A 14224-nucleotide genomic window follows, 5' to 3' on the forward strand; every position below is an offset into this window, starting at 1 on the left:
ACACACAGCTTTTGCTTTACCTGGTAAAACGTCTTTATCTCAACCCACAAGTTTTCTCACTTTTCCAATCCTCCTCCCCATGCCACTGCTGGTGGAGGAAGTGAGTGGCGTTGTGGTACTCAGCTGCCAGCTGGGCTTAAACTGTAACAAGTCTTAAACACAAATCATGCCTAGAAATCTGAAATTCAGCAATACATGCATCTAAATCACAAAAATACTCTGTCTACAAAAATGAGAACAGTAAAAGAACTTCTGACCAGCATCAGCATCAGAAATGGGACTTCAGAAGCCTTGAACACACTGAAGACTTAAAAAAAACCCCAATATATCAATCACTACCGACAGTTCTTCATCTGTACAGTACATTCTACTGCCAACTTACTACATGAGTTCTGAGTAGCTGTGTCTGGTGTTCTTTTTGCCTTGATGCAGCATCTAAACAAGCAGGCAAACACACAGTTTTTTCAGCATATAGCCGCTTCTCCAGAATTTCAAGACAGCTGAGACTGCTGGATGTCTGGAAGAGAGCGGCAAATATGTATGAAGGCAACATTTGCCTTTCACTCAGAATAGAAGATTTGACTGAATTATGAGAACGCCATATCTGGCAACTCTAGTACTGGTTTGGGGAGCTTTTCAGTCAAGGCAGTCATGTGCTTAGAACTGCACTGTAACTTTTATCTGCTGTCTTTTCTGAGCTTCTCATATATATATATATAAACCCATTTTCTTTTGTCACATGTTTTAAAGTTACAACAGAAGTCTGCTGGCAACGGCACAGATCTGGATGTTAATGAAATGAGTGACAACTGGGTGCACTGCACGTGCCCAACACCAACACTCACTAATTGGTTACAGAAAATATGCAATATGCCATAATTTACCAAAGCACCAATGCCTAATCACTTCACACTGCAATGAATTTGAAGCAAACATGAGTAATTAAGCCATTATTTTTAATAAAGTGACAGCTAACACTTACTCCACTCTAGTGACCATTTGCACAGAAGATGGTTCAGCAGTGTTTATAATGTCCTGCAGCTGTATAGAAAGGCTCTTAGAACATGAAGAATTCTTTCAAGATTTGTTGTGACATGTATGAACATTTGTTCACATATTAAGTGTGGAAATCCAAAATTACTCAGCATCTACTTTTTATATACTACATGAAAATTTCTACTCCACTTGTCAGTTATATGGATGAGAACTGTCTATATCTGCCCATGGGATCACTTGCAGAGCCATCTTGTCTTTTCTAAGTGGCTGCTCCAGTATTCTTTTATATTCTGCAGTTGAAGCATTTGAAAAATATTTTTAAAAAATAAGTTTTAGATTTGACCTGGACTTCCTTAACAGAATCAGTAAGATTTTCACTCTTTGAGTTTAAACAGGCACAACAGTTAACACTGCAGGTTTTTACTGACACCAGTACACCATAAATATATCTTGTTCTGGTTTTGGGTAGCAGAAGACAGAGCTACATCCAGTGTATGAAAGCTGAAAATTATACTCACAAGAAACCTGAATGTGATTGACAAGGCATCATTTTAATTATGATGCATTTACACAGTGAATGCAACATTGAATTACCAGCACTTAAAATTCTGAGTTTGACATGAGTGCCATTGACTCAGAATTCTCAACTGAAGATTCAGAAAAATATGCTTAAATATTTGACCTATTAAATGCTAATAATAAGCCATATATAATTAATTAAATGTGAGTAAGATTGCTATCAACACTTGTATAGAGAAACTTGAAATGAAGATGTTAGGTACTACCTAAACAGCTTGGAAAAAAAGTTTTCAATATACAAATCTTGCTTTGTTATTCACTGCTGCTTCAAACTTGTGTATGAATGGGAGGTTTATCTTGAGAGTCACTTGAAATTTTTCTGTTGCTGATTTTATTAAACAATAGCATCCCTGGCCTATCTTGTAATTGAATTAAGCTAGAGTCAATTGACCTATTCTCCCATTTCCCTGAAATGGAACACCTAAAAGTGACATTTTAGCCTTGTTCTATGGATAATGAGCACTAGCATGATTAGGTTCTAGCATGAACAGGAAACACCTTCTCTCAGTCGACTAATTTTATGAAGTTACTATATAAAATATGTATTATTTTCAAGAGGATAAAAAAACCCCAGAACAAAACACTGACCTTTCATTAGTTCTTAAAAGCTAGGAACCTTGCAAAGGAGTTCTAAGAGAGAAGACAACACACAAGCTTAAAAATGGAGTTTAAGATAAAAAGAAAATATTCTTCCTAGTTAAAATACGGCATTTTAGAAAGTTATGGTTGCACAGGCCAATGCAGGAAACTAATTTAACAATAATCCACATACTTTCTTCATTTAAGATACGTCGGATGTCGTTCACAAGTAAACAGTTATGTTTGTAAAAACAAAACAACTTCTAGAGAGAAATGGCAAATTAGTTGATAGAATTTATCTTAAAACCTGGTGCTTGAAGTGGCATTGAAATTATTTTTCATTTCAGTTACTCCATCTTCAAAAACAAATCTAATGTCTTCATGGCAATAAAAATAACAAAAGGTGAAACACAGGAGCTACTGTTCTTGATCTCTCGCCTCTTAGATTTATCTATCATTTTTTAAAAATGCTGGGATAATCTACTATTAAACAATCTTCCTGCTCATCTGCTCTCCAGATGACAAGGCCTCCAGCACAACAAAAGCCCTGCTTAACACAATGCACGTGTCCTAGAAAAGGCACTCTGTGCCCAGGGAGAGGATCACGGCAGGATCTGCTCCACATTGCAAGTGCAGAATCAGAGGGTTTAAGCCTCCTCCTCAGCCTGTCCCTGGCAGGAGGCATTACTTGTAGACAACAGCACGGAGGAGCGCTAATCTGAGAGCAGAAGCACATTGGGGTAGAGGCTGTGGCAGCCTGAGACAAAGGGATAAAGACAACAGAGGGAAGGGTGAGACAAACAGATGGATGTGCACACAAACAACAGCACTGCCTTCACCATGGCACAGGAGTATTGCCAGAGCACTATCAGCAAAGCTGATGTAAAAGTTATTTTATGCATCACAGCATAAAACAAAAGTGCCAATGACTTTCTCCTCAACAACAGGGACAGCGGGGAAGAAAGCACAAAGGTGCTGGTTTATAAATGTTACACTCACATGATAGGTAGGATCTAGGTTAATTCAATCTCTTGACCATGAAGGAAACAGTCAGAAACAAGAAAAGTTTGTTGTACCTCTACACACACAGATTCAAGAGGACTTAAACTTATCAGTACACACATTTAGAAATACTGATGCAGAATTCCCTTCACCTCCACCCAAGCACTTCAATATTCCAGCAATGTGTTCCATGTTATGATAAATGTACTATCCTTGAACAGCAGGTATGGCACTGCACCATATATTTCTTTTCCAATAATCATATACCATTTAGTTACTTCAAAGTATTTAGTCATGAATGGCCTTTGCACTTCTTGACAGATAAGAAATAAGAAACAGGGACATTCATTCCCCAATGCACCAGCAAGACTGCAATTGCAGCATTAGAACTGAGTCTGTGCTTAATACAAATGTTAGATGAGCAAACAGCACTAGTTTAACAAAATAATTTTTTCTAAGTGTCTAAACATTTTAAATATTTGCACTATAGTTCCATTATTTCCTTAGCACCTTCTCTTAAAAAGTAGCATTGCTACTGAGTTGGTCTCCTATGAACTCAATGCCAAAACCACGTATCAAAGCCACAACATTCTCAGCTAATAAATACACAAAATTTGACAAATATGAACCTGAGGATGAAAGCAGTGTCAACAGACCTTCTGGTTCTTTGTGTAATAATGAGTTACAAACTTCAATTGCAGCCTGGAATCAATGTGGGACCCTTCTGGCAACACACACTGAAACTATGTTATCATCATTCTCTACTTTCTGGTCCAAGACAGCAATACACAACAAATTATTTTTTAGGTAACACGTTAGTCCAAGGAGTTTATTAGGAAAAATATATGGCTTAGGGCTTAAAAGACCATAAAGTGGTTTAAAGAGACCTAAGGGACATTGATTTATCTACCAGAATCAACTTTCTCTTCAGGCTGCTGCAATAGAGCATGGAAATGAGAAAAACAGGATTAAAGAATCACATTATCTGCATAAAAAGCTCTAATGCTTTATTGTTTATAAAAATGACACTTCAAAAGTTATCTGAATGGTGTGACGTAAGATTGTACAATCCACTTCCACATCTTGCATTAAGTGCTGTTAAAGACTTCCTTTAATCAGAGTTGTTGGAGCTCACACCTCCCCTTTTTAACCCTCTGAATCTGTGCATTAGATAGAAACACTAAAAAGTAATACTGGTGGAATTTGCAACTTAAGTTGCAAAGTTTCTTTTTGTTTGAGAACAAAGTATTATTCCTATCATCAGCCGAGAGAATTGAGACATCAGGGACAAAATTTGACAAATATGAACCTGAGGATGAAAGCAGTGTCAACAGACCTTCTGGTTCTTTGTGTAATAATGAGTTACAAACTTCAATTGCAGCCTGGAATCAATGTGGGACCCTTCTGGCAACACACACTGAAACTATGTTATCATCATTCTCTACTTTCTGGTCCAAGACAGCAATACACAACAAATTATTTTTTAGGTAACATGTTAGTCCAAGGAGTTTATTAGGAAAAATATATGGCTTAGGGCTTAAAAGACCATAAAGTGGTTTAAAGAGACCTAAGGGACATTGATTTATCTACCAGAATCAACTTTCTCTTCAGGCTGCTGCAATAGAGCATGGAAATGAGAAAAACAGGATTAAAGAATCACATTATCTGCATAAAAAGCTCTAATGCTTTATTGTTTATAAAAATGACACTTCAAAAGTTATCTGAATGGTGTGACGTAAGATTGTACAATCCACTTCCACATCTTGCATTAAGTGCTGTTAAAGACTTCCTTTAATCAGAGTTGTTGGAGCTCACACCTCCCCTTTTTAACCCTCTGAATCTGTGCATTAGATAGAAACACTAAAAAGTAATACTGGTGGAATTTGCAACTTAAGTTGCAAAGTTTCTTTTTGTTTGAGAACAAAGTATTATTACTATCATCAGCCGACAGAATTGAGACATCAGGGGATTAAGGGGAATTTTTATATTACTTAAATTTAGCATCTACCTTATAAACTCGGGTTGAGAATACTCCACACAACAGAGAGAGAAACTCACTGAAAGGGACTTAAGAGAAAAAGCTAAAGTTAAGTCTTCTAAACCACCTCACTTCACTATTTTCTCCTCAGGAGCAGCAGTCTCCACACATTTGTAAGTCAGGCCATGTACATTGCCTTGTGTTTTGTCAGAGTTGGAAAATTCCCCCCCAATTGAAGCTGATCTTAGGAACGCTGCCAGGGTCATGCCCTGGCCAGGCTGTCCCATCACCTCATTTGCAATGTCCCTGATGCCTGTGTGACCCGAGCCTGTGCTAGCCCAGAGAGCTGAACAGCTGAAAATTAAAAACACTCCCCTTAAAAAGCCTATGGATCTACATTTCTAATCTTAGTGAGGGTGTCATTTGTATTGCACCTCAGAGGCATTTCACTGCTAAAACACAATTAGCAACAGACCAGTGTCTATTCTAGGAATAGATTTGTTATTTTCTGTAGAAAAGGCAGAACAAAAAAAATCTCTCTTTGTAAACCAATAATACAAATGCTCAAGATATGATACACAAGTATAACACACATCTAGAAGTCAAGAATCTGTGGCATGAGAAGATCCTACAAACCCAATCATGTATATTTAAAAGCAATGAAGTTGGTATCACTTTAAAATAAAAGGCTCCTCCCTTCTCAGCCATGTCACCCTTTGAACCTTCTGGTGCTGTGACATTCCAAAGGCCATGTCTGTAAAAGAATTGCAAAGTCTTACTTTACTCTGGGGGCAGATATAACTTCAGAAACCCCAAATTCTTTGGGAACAGGCCTTTCCATGAAGTTACATTTTTGTTCTACTTGAGCTCTATGCATGGTGAAGGGTCATCTTTGAGGCACATGCAGCGAAGAGTGTTTCATTCACTAGAAAATACTTGATAGTCAGAAATAGAACCCAAATCTCACCAATTACTTGCTTTCCAGCTGTAATAACTGTAAGTAGTCTAGTCCAATGCCATGATATAGCTGCTAACAGTTCTTCCTTTGGTTCACACAAAAGTCTTCTTGTGCTGAATTTAAAATATTTCAAGCAGATGAAAGATGGAGCCAAGCACTGACAAGAAAACAAAATACTGAAAAACTGATCAGTGGGCAGCACTCAGTCTCAGTTCTGATTGTGTAGACAGGAATAACAATAGATAACAATTTAAACTTAATCATAATGTACATGCATTAAGAATTTGTATTAAAGATGCAAAGGTACCTTACCTTCTGGCATTTTATAATCTCTACACAAATCCTATTAAAATTTTTCTATTTCGTATGTTTTAACTTCAAGAAAACACAATCTTGAAAATATCAACACATCATCAATTTTTTCCTTAAAAGCTATTTAAATACATGTTATATATGTACATATGCAGAGGGAGGAGGAAATGCCTATTTCTGTAATGAACTCAGCATGAACAAGATTTTGCTCCATGAGGAATCCAATTGCCTCTAGTCAGCCCACAGATTCATCACAGCACAAAGGTCCAGCTGGACCAAATAACCAGGTCATCCAGATTGTGATGTTCAGGTAAAGCTGTACAGAAAGTTGAAAAATGCATGGAAATCTTTTGAGTCAAGAATGTGCTCCAGACTTGTATGGTGATAAGAACAATAAGACAGTTAAAAAAATCCCTCTCAGTTCTACAAAAGCCCAGTCCCTTCACTTAACAGCTTCCTGATAACTCGTTGGAAATTGGTTTTTAGTATTTCTATGGTTTGTTTAAGCAATCTTTAAATTAGACAACATTTGCCTTCGTTTTTCAAAACGCATGACTATGCACAGAGATGGCAGAACCTTCCAGAACTTTTCAAGGACACAGACTTGCCTTCTGTTCTTCTTAAGTGAGATGAAAGCCACAGAGCAGAGCTACCACAGCCTCTCTCCACACCCAGGCCATTCCTGCCCTGAGCATCTCCTGGCAGTGCATGAACACAATGATAATAAACACCCATTACTTATGGGCTCCCTTCAGCTCTAACATTACACTGCACTCTCAAGGAATCATCTGAAACACTGCACTTGGAATGTTAATATTATATGCTCACAGCTCTTTGAACTTGCTGTAAGAAGTCTTAAGAATAAGTACTTTTCCAGCAAAACATAAACATACAAAGCAAACCAAGAGTTACCACAGTAGAGAGAGTGAGAAGTCGCATGATCTGGCCACAGAAAATGCCAGCTATCTCCACCCCAGTTCTGTTTAGACTGAGCCTGGATCTACTCCTCCAAATCAATTGCTTAATTATTATAATTATATACACAAAAAAATTCAACTGCTTAAAACTAACACATACTTTAAATGCTTTCTAAAGAAAAGAAACACAAAAGGCAAACCCAATACAAAATCATGAGTTTCCAATAAAGACCAACAGAGTCTTTTGGAATTAGAAATGGTTCCTTCTACATTTAATTCATAATCTTTTTCATTCTCCAGTAGGTATTGCTCTAACATTTTACCATCTCTCCATCCTCCTAATGACTAAATACTCTATGCAAGTTGTGTATCATCTCTGCACCTAATGCAATTTGAAATTTGCTTGAAAAGGCTTCTTACACTCAGCATATTTATAATACACCAGATCAAATATTTGAATTAAGGAAGTTGGGCCCCAGCAACATTTTCATCTATCTACTGGGTCATGGCTTCTTTCAAAGCATAATGCATATCAATATCACCTTAAACCTACATTCAGGTATTTGTAGAATTCTGAATACAGATTTGATTAAGTAGCATAAAAAGATTACAGTTCAATTGCCATAAAACTAAGAAAAATCAGACAAGCTTCTCTTTCTTAATATTTAAAGATACCAGGCTCCTGCTGGAGAAGCTTAAATCTTTGCTCTGCTTTTATCTATTTTAAAATCTTTCTGAACAACAGCTATCAATCCAAAGAAATATATTTTCAAAGGATTCTTTCATTCCTCAACAAAAGATAGACATTGGGAAGGTACTTAAATCCATTAAGATGCATGTAGAGTAGCCTCTAGCAACTCCCAACCTATTTTAAATAAGCAGAATTTTTCTATTTCCATACAAATATTCCAGTAGTTTAGTAAACATTTTGTACCTCAGTAGGCATCCGTGTTTGTTAATCTCATACATAAGGAATAAATTCCAAAGCTGCAGGAGCTCTGTGTATTCCCAGGACTCTGCCCAGGCATGCAGACCCCTGAGCCAGACTCTGCAGGAGGATGTTCCTCCAAGTACAGTAGGCAGCCACTGGGGCCAAATGATTCACTCCTACCACCACCTCACAAAGTTTAATTTGATAATTATAGTGATTATCAATTAGCATCTCATCACTATTTGATGACACACGATGACTTCAGGCTAACTAGCATCTCGTACATCATTTAATAAAAATGCCATGAAAAGAGGGCTGGTGGCAGAGGCCAGCAGGCAGAGAGAGCTGAGTAAACAAAGCAACAGTTGGGGACTTTTACAGGTTAATTTTTCTGAGATGGGCCAGTGCAGACACACCCCCAGCGTGAGGGGGCCCTGTGCAGAGCCCTGGCCATCACAGGAGTGGGAGCTCCATTCCCAGCCTGGGACAGGCCACAGCCTTTGTCTTCTGTGCCTGGAAAGTCACTCCCACCATGAGAAGGTCTGCACAGCAACACTAAGGTTCAAAGAGAATCCTTTATAACTCAGGACAACAACCCAATGTACACTTTAGACTCATTAAACTCACTTTAAAAAGGAAAAAGAAAGCAGATAAATTTTGTATTGAAATATGTAACACAGCTATCAGAAGACAGACCAGCTGAAGAACTAAGCACAAAATGAATTTACAAGTGGTTTTGTCTACAGTTCACCACGAGATCAGCTTTCACATGGATGATCATTCAAGTTTAGAGAATACTCAACCAACCTGTTGCAGCTGAAACTCATTTCTTCTGTTCACCTTGAAGTATGAGATACTTGATCTCAACAACTTTACCTGATCTGTTTCCTAGGAATGAAGAACCTGCATTTCAGTATGCCTGAAATACTTCTTATGTCTTTAATGCTGGAATAGTTATTATGGAAACATTAGCTGGTTATAGTATTGTATTATGATTCATTCAGAAGAGCCATGGCCCATATATTTAGAATGGTCATTTTTTTATCTTATAAAAAGATTGAAGTCATGTAATTCTCTCATGCATATGACCACATCATTCCATTAGAAACTTCTGTGGCTGTAGAAGAATTTCTATTTTCATTAAGGACTTTTATATTGTCATCTTCTCTCTAAAGTAAATTTTTGCATAAAAATGATGAATGTCTTAGAATACATTAGAATTCAGAGTGCAAAAAGAACAGTAAGTTATAAATTAATATAATTTTTGTGAAATTCCAATAAAGCCCTCTACATTAAGACCTCCACACTGGTTTATGTGTCAAATAATTCTTAAGAGGACTAACTCTAATCTTCAGCATTCTATAAAAATTACGATGTATTTTGTTTCTGCATTACATAATTGTTTTATCTTTCATTGTTTCATGTCTTCTACACTACAAAGCTTTATCTGCACCAATATTTTTCAGAAATAATACGTCCTATTCTCTTCCTGTCCCCTCCTTGCCTTAAATACTCTCAGTTACTTAAAACTAACTTGGTGTAAGGACTTTTTGGGGGGACAGTTTGTATACACTACATAACTCCCTGACATATACAGTACCTGAAACTGACACTACTGCAAATGCTGAGTAATCTGAAATAAGCAATTAAAAAAATGTGCTATTCTATGGGCTAAACAAAAGTTTTCACTCACTTTTAATCCAGTAAGTTGACTAGTTTACTACTAACCATAGAAAAACTGGCACCTAAAATGATTCCTGAATCCCTGGTACCTAAACTACCTTTTATGATTTTTTTTTTTTAATGTAAGCAGCAAGAATCATCAGCATTTATCTGCCAACATGAAGCATCATATTGGCACCCATCAACAACAACTACCAAAAGAAAAACAGCAAAAAGTGACGTGAATTTTAATTTGCAGAGATAATTATGTCAGGTATGGCTTGTTTCAGGATAACAATACCCTGTTAGGGCTTGCAGGCCTCAGCAGAAGTAATTTGGGAATAGCAGTGACAGCATAAACAAAGAAAGGTTTATGAGGGTGGAGTCCATATAAAACACTGGATTAAATCTCTTCTGTATCCTGCGGCTCCAAACTTTCTGAGGATGCAGCAGTAAAGCCAGAGCAGACAAACTACAGCAGACTTGGCTTCCAACTCCTCTTCCTCAACACACGAGCCCCATCCACTTCTTACAACTGAATGCACCGTTGTTCCCCCGTGAAATACTTGAAAACAAAGAGCTAAAACACAAAGACTATTCCCCTTCATGGAGTATTAACTTCCGCTTTAATAACTAACTCCTGGTCCCACACGATACAGTTCTGCATTGTCCAGCACACCCCACTTCAGCCAGACAATGCACACAGCAATAAAACTCAACCCAGCAAAGAAAGTGAAAGCTGCGTTTGTTCAGCGTGTTATTTGGCGCAGCCAACTGTAATGCTTCTGCCTGCCATTTATTGTTTACTCTGTCAAAGGATTATTAAGAATTAGGCTACATTTGGCAATTTTTTGAGAAGGGAATTTACATGCAAAGTGACTGACACTTGGTATTTAAAGTCTATTGGTCGACTCTGACCCTTCGTTTACAAGTGACTCATTTGACTGCAAGGATCTCTGATGTGGAAATGCTCAGATACGAATCAATTGCAGTTTTTGTCTCGGGTAAATGTTACTTGGCAATCCAAAAGAAATGAACAATGCTGAGACCGAGGCTCACATAGAATAGTGCTCATATGTTTAAAGAATTCCTTTTACATGCCTGGTTTAGTTCTAGTCGGAGGATTTATGACTCCCCTTCTCCTAATAACTTATCTCAGAGCACAGTGGTTTTAAACACACACACAGACACAGAGACACACACACAAAACCAGCAGTTAACTCTTTTGCTGCCTGAAAGAACAGCACGGATGCATTTAAGTAAATTTAAAAAGCAGGTTTGGTGCTGATAGGGATTGTGATTCTCCGTGGGAGGTTGGGATAGGGTAAGGATAGGACTAGAAAGGGAGAGAAACATGTTTGCAAATCCCTGCTCCATAAAGAAACGATTGTGTGTAAGAAACGACCATTCCTACATGAATCAGCTCAGTGCAAATTCTGCAGTTTATCTCTGATAAGGATAAAAGTAAAAGGGTTTCTCTGTACCCGAGCAAGATTCCCTTCCTCTCATAAGGCAGATGCAGCATTTCTATAAACAAAAATGTCTCTAGCCCTACCTTGTGCCAGTGCTTGCAACATGTGGAGCTGAAGCAACAGAAACGCCCACCATCCCCGACAGAAGATGAAACAGAAGTTTAACTTTATCATCATTCCGCCTCGCCTGCTATTCCTTCGGGCAATAATTTCGCGATCCACCTTTCTTTCAACCGGTATTGCCTCACTGATGCCCATCCGATCCGACTGGCTGCCACTCCTGACAGCGCTTTGGTCATCGCTCATTCCGCACCCGCGGGCCGGGCTCTCTGAGGAGGGTCGGGAGCCTGTGCCCCGCGCTTTGGGGGGAAGCGAAGCCCCCACTTGCCAGGATCGGCGGGCTCTTTGATTTGTGCTCGCTCCGCCTGCAAGCCGGGAGCAGCGCTCCGTGTGCCTCCCGCTATGACAGTCGCCACCTAAGTCAATGTTTCTTGTGGAGGTATTGATTGCACCAAAACAACCAGTCAGAAATGTGAAACACATGTTTTCTCTGCACTGTCACATCCGATGCCTTCAGCAGAGAGGGAGTAAGTTCATGGGCGTCAGTATTTCAGTAAATCCGGATCCTTCAGCACATCGCAAACAGGAACAGGGAGAAACTGATCCATCTTAGCAGCCACCAGCAGACAATCCAAAGAGAACCTTTTATACCGCAACAGTGATGGAAACTGTTACCCCCGTCATTTTTGTGGAGCGTGGTGAGTTCTCCAGCATGTGTCCCATTCTCCTGTAAAAACCCTCCGATGGAAGTGTTAAATTCTTGCAGAAGGGGAAAAAAAGCGACAAGGGGAAAAAAAAAAAAAACTAATTGAAAGTATCTCGTTATTCCTTGCGCTAAGGATTTATTTCAGACAATTTCAAGATTAGCCATGCAGACAGAGTAGTCTCCCGATATCCCCGCAAAGCTCTGCATAGTTTATATTAATCCGATTTTCCTTGGAATACAAATCTCTACCGTCAATAGAAGGGCTTGAAGGGTCCTCGAGCAGGTAAATCGAGCAGCTCCGGCTGTGATTCCAGCTCGCTGTGCAGTCAGTCAGCCACAGGCCGGTGCCGGTGTCACTTGAACTCCTCACGTTCTGCCGGAGGTAGGGAAAACCTCAGTTGATCCTGTCTCCCTCCTGGAAGGCTGGTGCCGATCTCTTCATTGTAGGGAGACCACGACAAAAATCACCTCTGAAAGAGAAAGCGCTTTTTCTCTGGCCGGTTGTGGACGCAGTAAGGAAGCAAACCCTCAGCTGGACAGTGTCCGGGGTGGAGAGAGCGAAAATCTCCCGAAACAAACAGCAACAAGGTGAAATCCTCCCAGCTCGGTTGAGTCGGGCTCCTGCTCTCCGCGCTGATACAGCCCAGGGATCCCGGTCCTTCCTCCGAGCGTCTCTCCCTCACAGGCGCTGTAAACACAGGGGGGAAAGCGCGATCACAACAGCGGCAGCGGCGGCAATAAAACCCAACTGAAAAAAAAAAAAAAAAAAGGGAAAGGGAAAGCAAGCGCTGGAGGTTTTATATTTGAACAAAGCATCGGGGTATTGTTTCAGTCCCGCCTTCCGTGAAGGGAAAACTTTCATGGGAGATTCCCTCACCACCCCCCCCCGCCCCGTTGTTAAAAGAAAGGAAAGAATAGGAGTAGTTATAAAAGAAGTGCACCGAGGATAAAGGCCAGTTAAAAACAAAGCACCTAAGCGCGAAGTTGATCAAACACGAGCCCCGCCAGCTCGCCCCCGCCCCCGAAAGCCGCCTCAACTTTTCTCACCGCCTCAGGCGGCGGCGCGGCGCGACCCTGCCCGCGCCCCCCGCCATCCCCCCGCGCCCACCTCGGCGTCCCCGCCCCGCGTCCCGGCTCCCCCTCAGCTCCCTCCGAACCGGCAGCGGCGCTGCTGGCTCACCTCCCGGCTCCCCGCACGGCTCTCCCGCCCACAGCGCCTCAGCCCACCTTCCCCTGACCTACACCTCACTAGCGGGGCCGTGTCTGGGCTGGGAAGGGCGGGGGGGCGCATCCTGCGCGGGGCTGAGGGGATGTGTGCGCGTGTGTTTATCTGTACGCGTGTGTATCTGTACGCGTGTGCCACTGCCGGGACTGAGCGGTGCGGAGCTGGGTTGGTTATTTCAGTGCAGGTTCCGCAGCCGCGGGAAGGGGCACACAAGCACCGCCATCCCCATCCCCTCACGCCGCCGGCGCGGCGAGACCTGAGCTCCGTCCGGCCGGGACGCTCATTGGGCGGCAGAGCGAGGCGGGCAGCGCGCGCGCGCAAGGGGCCGCGCGCAAAGGCGCGAGCGGGGCTGAGTCTCGCGCCCCCCCCCCTCCTTGCCCCCTCCAAGCCCCGCCGCGCGCGCCGGCCTGAGGGGACGCGGCTCGCGGTCCCCGTCGTTTGTTACACGCCGGGCCCGCCCGGACAGGCCGGGCCGCCGCCGCCGCCGCCTCATCCCGGGCGCGCCCCGCGGCGGCCGCGCTTCCCGTGCGCCGGAGGGCGAGGAGCAGGAATGTGGTGACAGAGCCAAGGGAGCCCCGAGGTGCGAGTTAACCCCGTCCCTGCGCGCTGGGCTGTGCGGTGCTGCCGCCTTCCTGAGCGCGGTGCGGTTGTGCCCCGTGGAGGGGAGCGAGGGCTGCAGGTTGGCAGAGCCAAAGTTGGAGGTTGGCTCCTGCTCTTCCTGCCTTTTTGAGAGGCGGTGTGTGATGATAGAGCCGTGCTGCAAACACTGTGTATTTTCACATCGAATGCAAGGTCATTTTCCCCTTTTATTAACAGCCAGTGTGATGGGTGTCTGACAGGTGTGTTA

The 14224-nt window shown here is 41.7% G+C and overlaps 1 protein-coding gene across 6 annotated transcripts in view; it reads right to left on the minus strand.

Moving 5' to 3' along the window:
* The window catches only part of SDK1 (sidekick cell adhesion molecule 1), a 383849-nt gene extending 370121 nt beyond the window's left edge, over positions 1–13728 (minus strand). Inside the window, exons 1-3 of one of the 6 annotated variants that reach the window (XM_041462313.1) lie at positions 13261–13334; positions 12621–12900; positions 11470–12525 (exon numbers count right to left, since the gene is read on the minus strand). In XM_041462313.1, the coding sequence (XP_041318247.1) occupies positions 11470–11929 (460 nt within the window). In that variant the 5' untranslated portion in view covers positions 11930–12525; positions 12621–12900; positions 13261–13334. The other 5 variants (XM_041462308.1, XM_041462312.1, XM_041462310.1 and 2 more) reach the window with 5 other exon arrangements.
* Positions 13729–14224: the final 496 nt, after the last annotated feature.

Source organism: Pyrgilauda ruficollis, unplaced genomic scaffold, assembly GCF_017590135.1.
Source record: "Pyrgilauda ruficollis isolate IOZ18807 unplaced genomic scaffold, ASM1759013v1 scaffold16, whole genome shotgun sequence".
Lineage (NCBI taxonomy): Eukaryota > Metazoa > Chordata > Aves > Passeriformes > Passeridae > Pyrgilauda > Pyrgilauda ruficollis.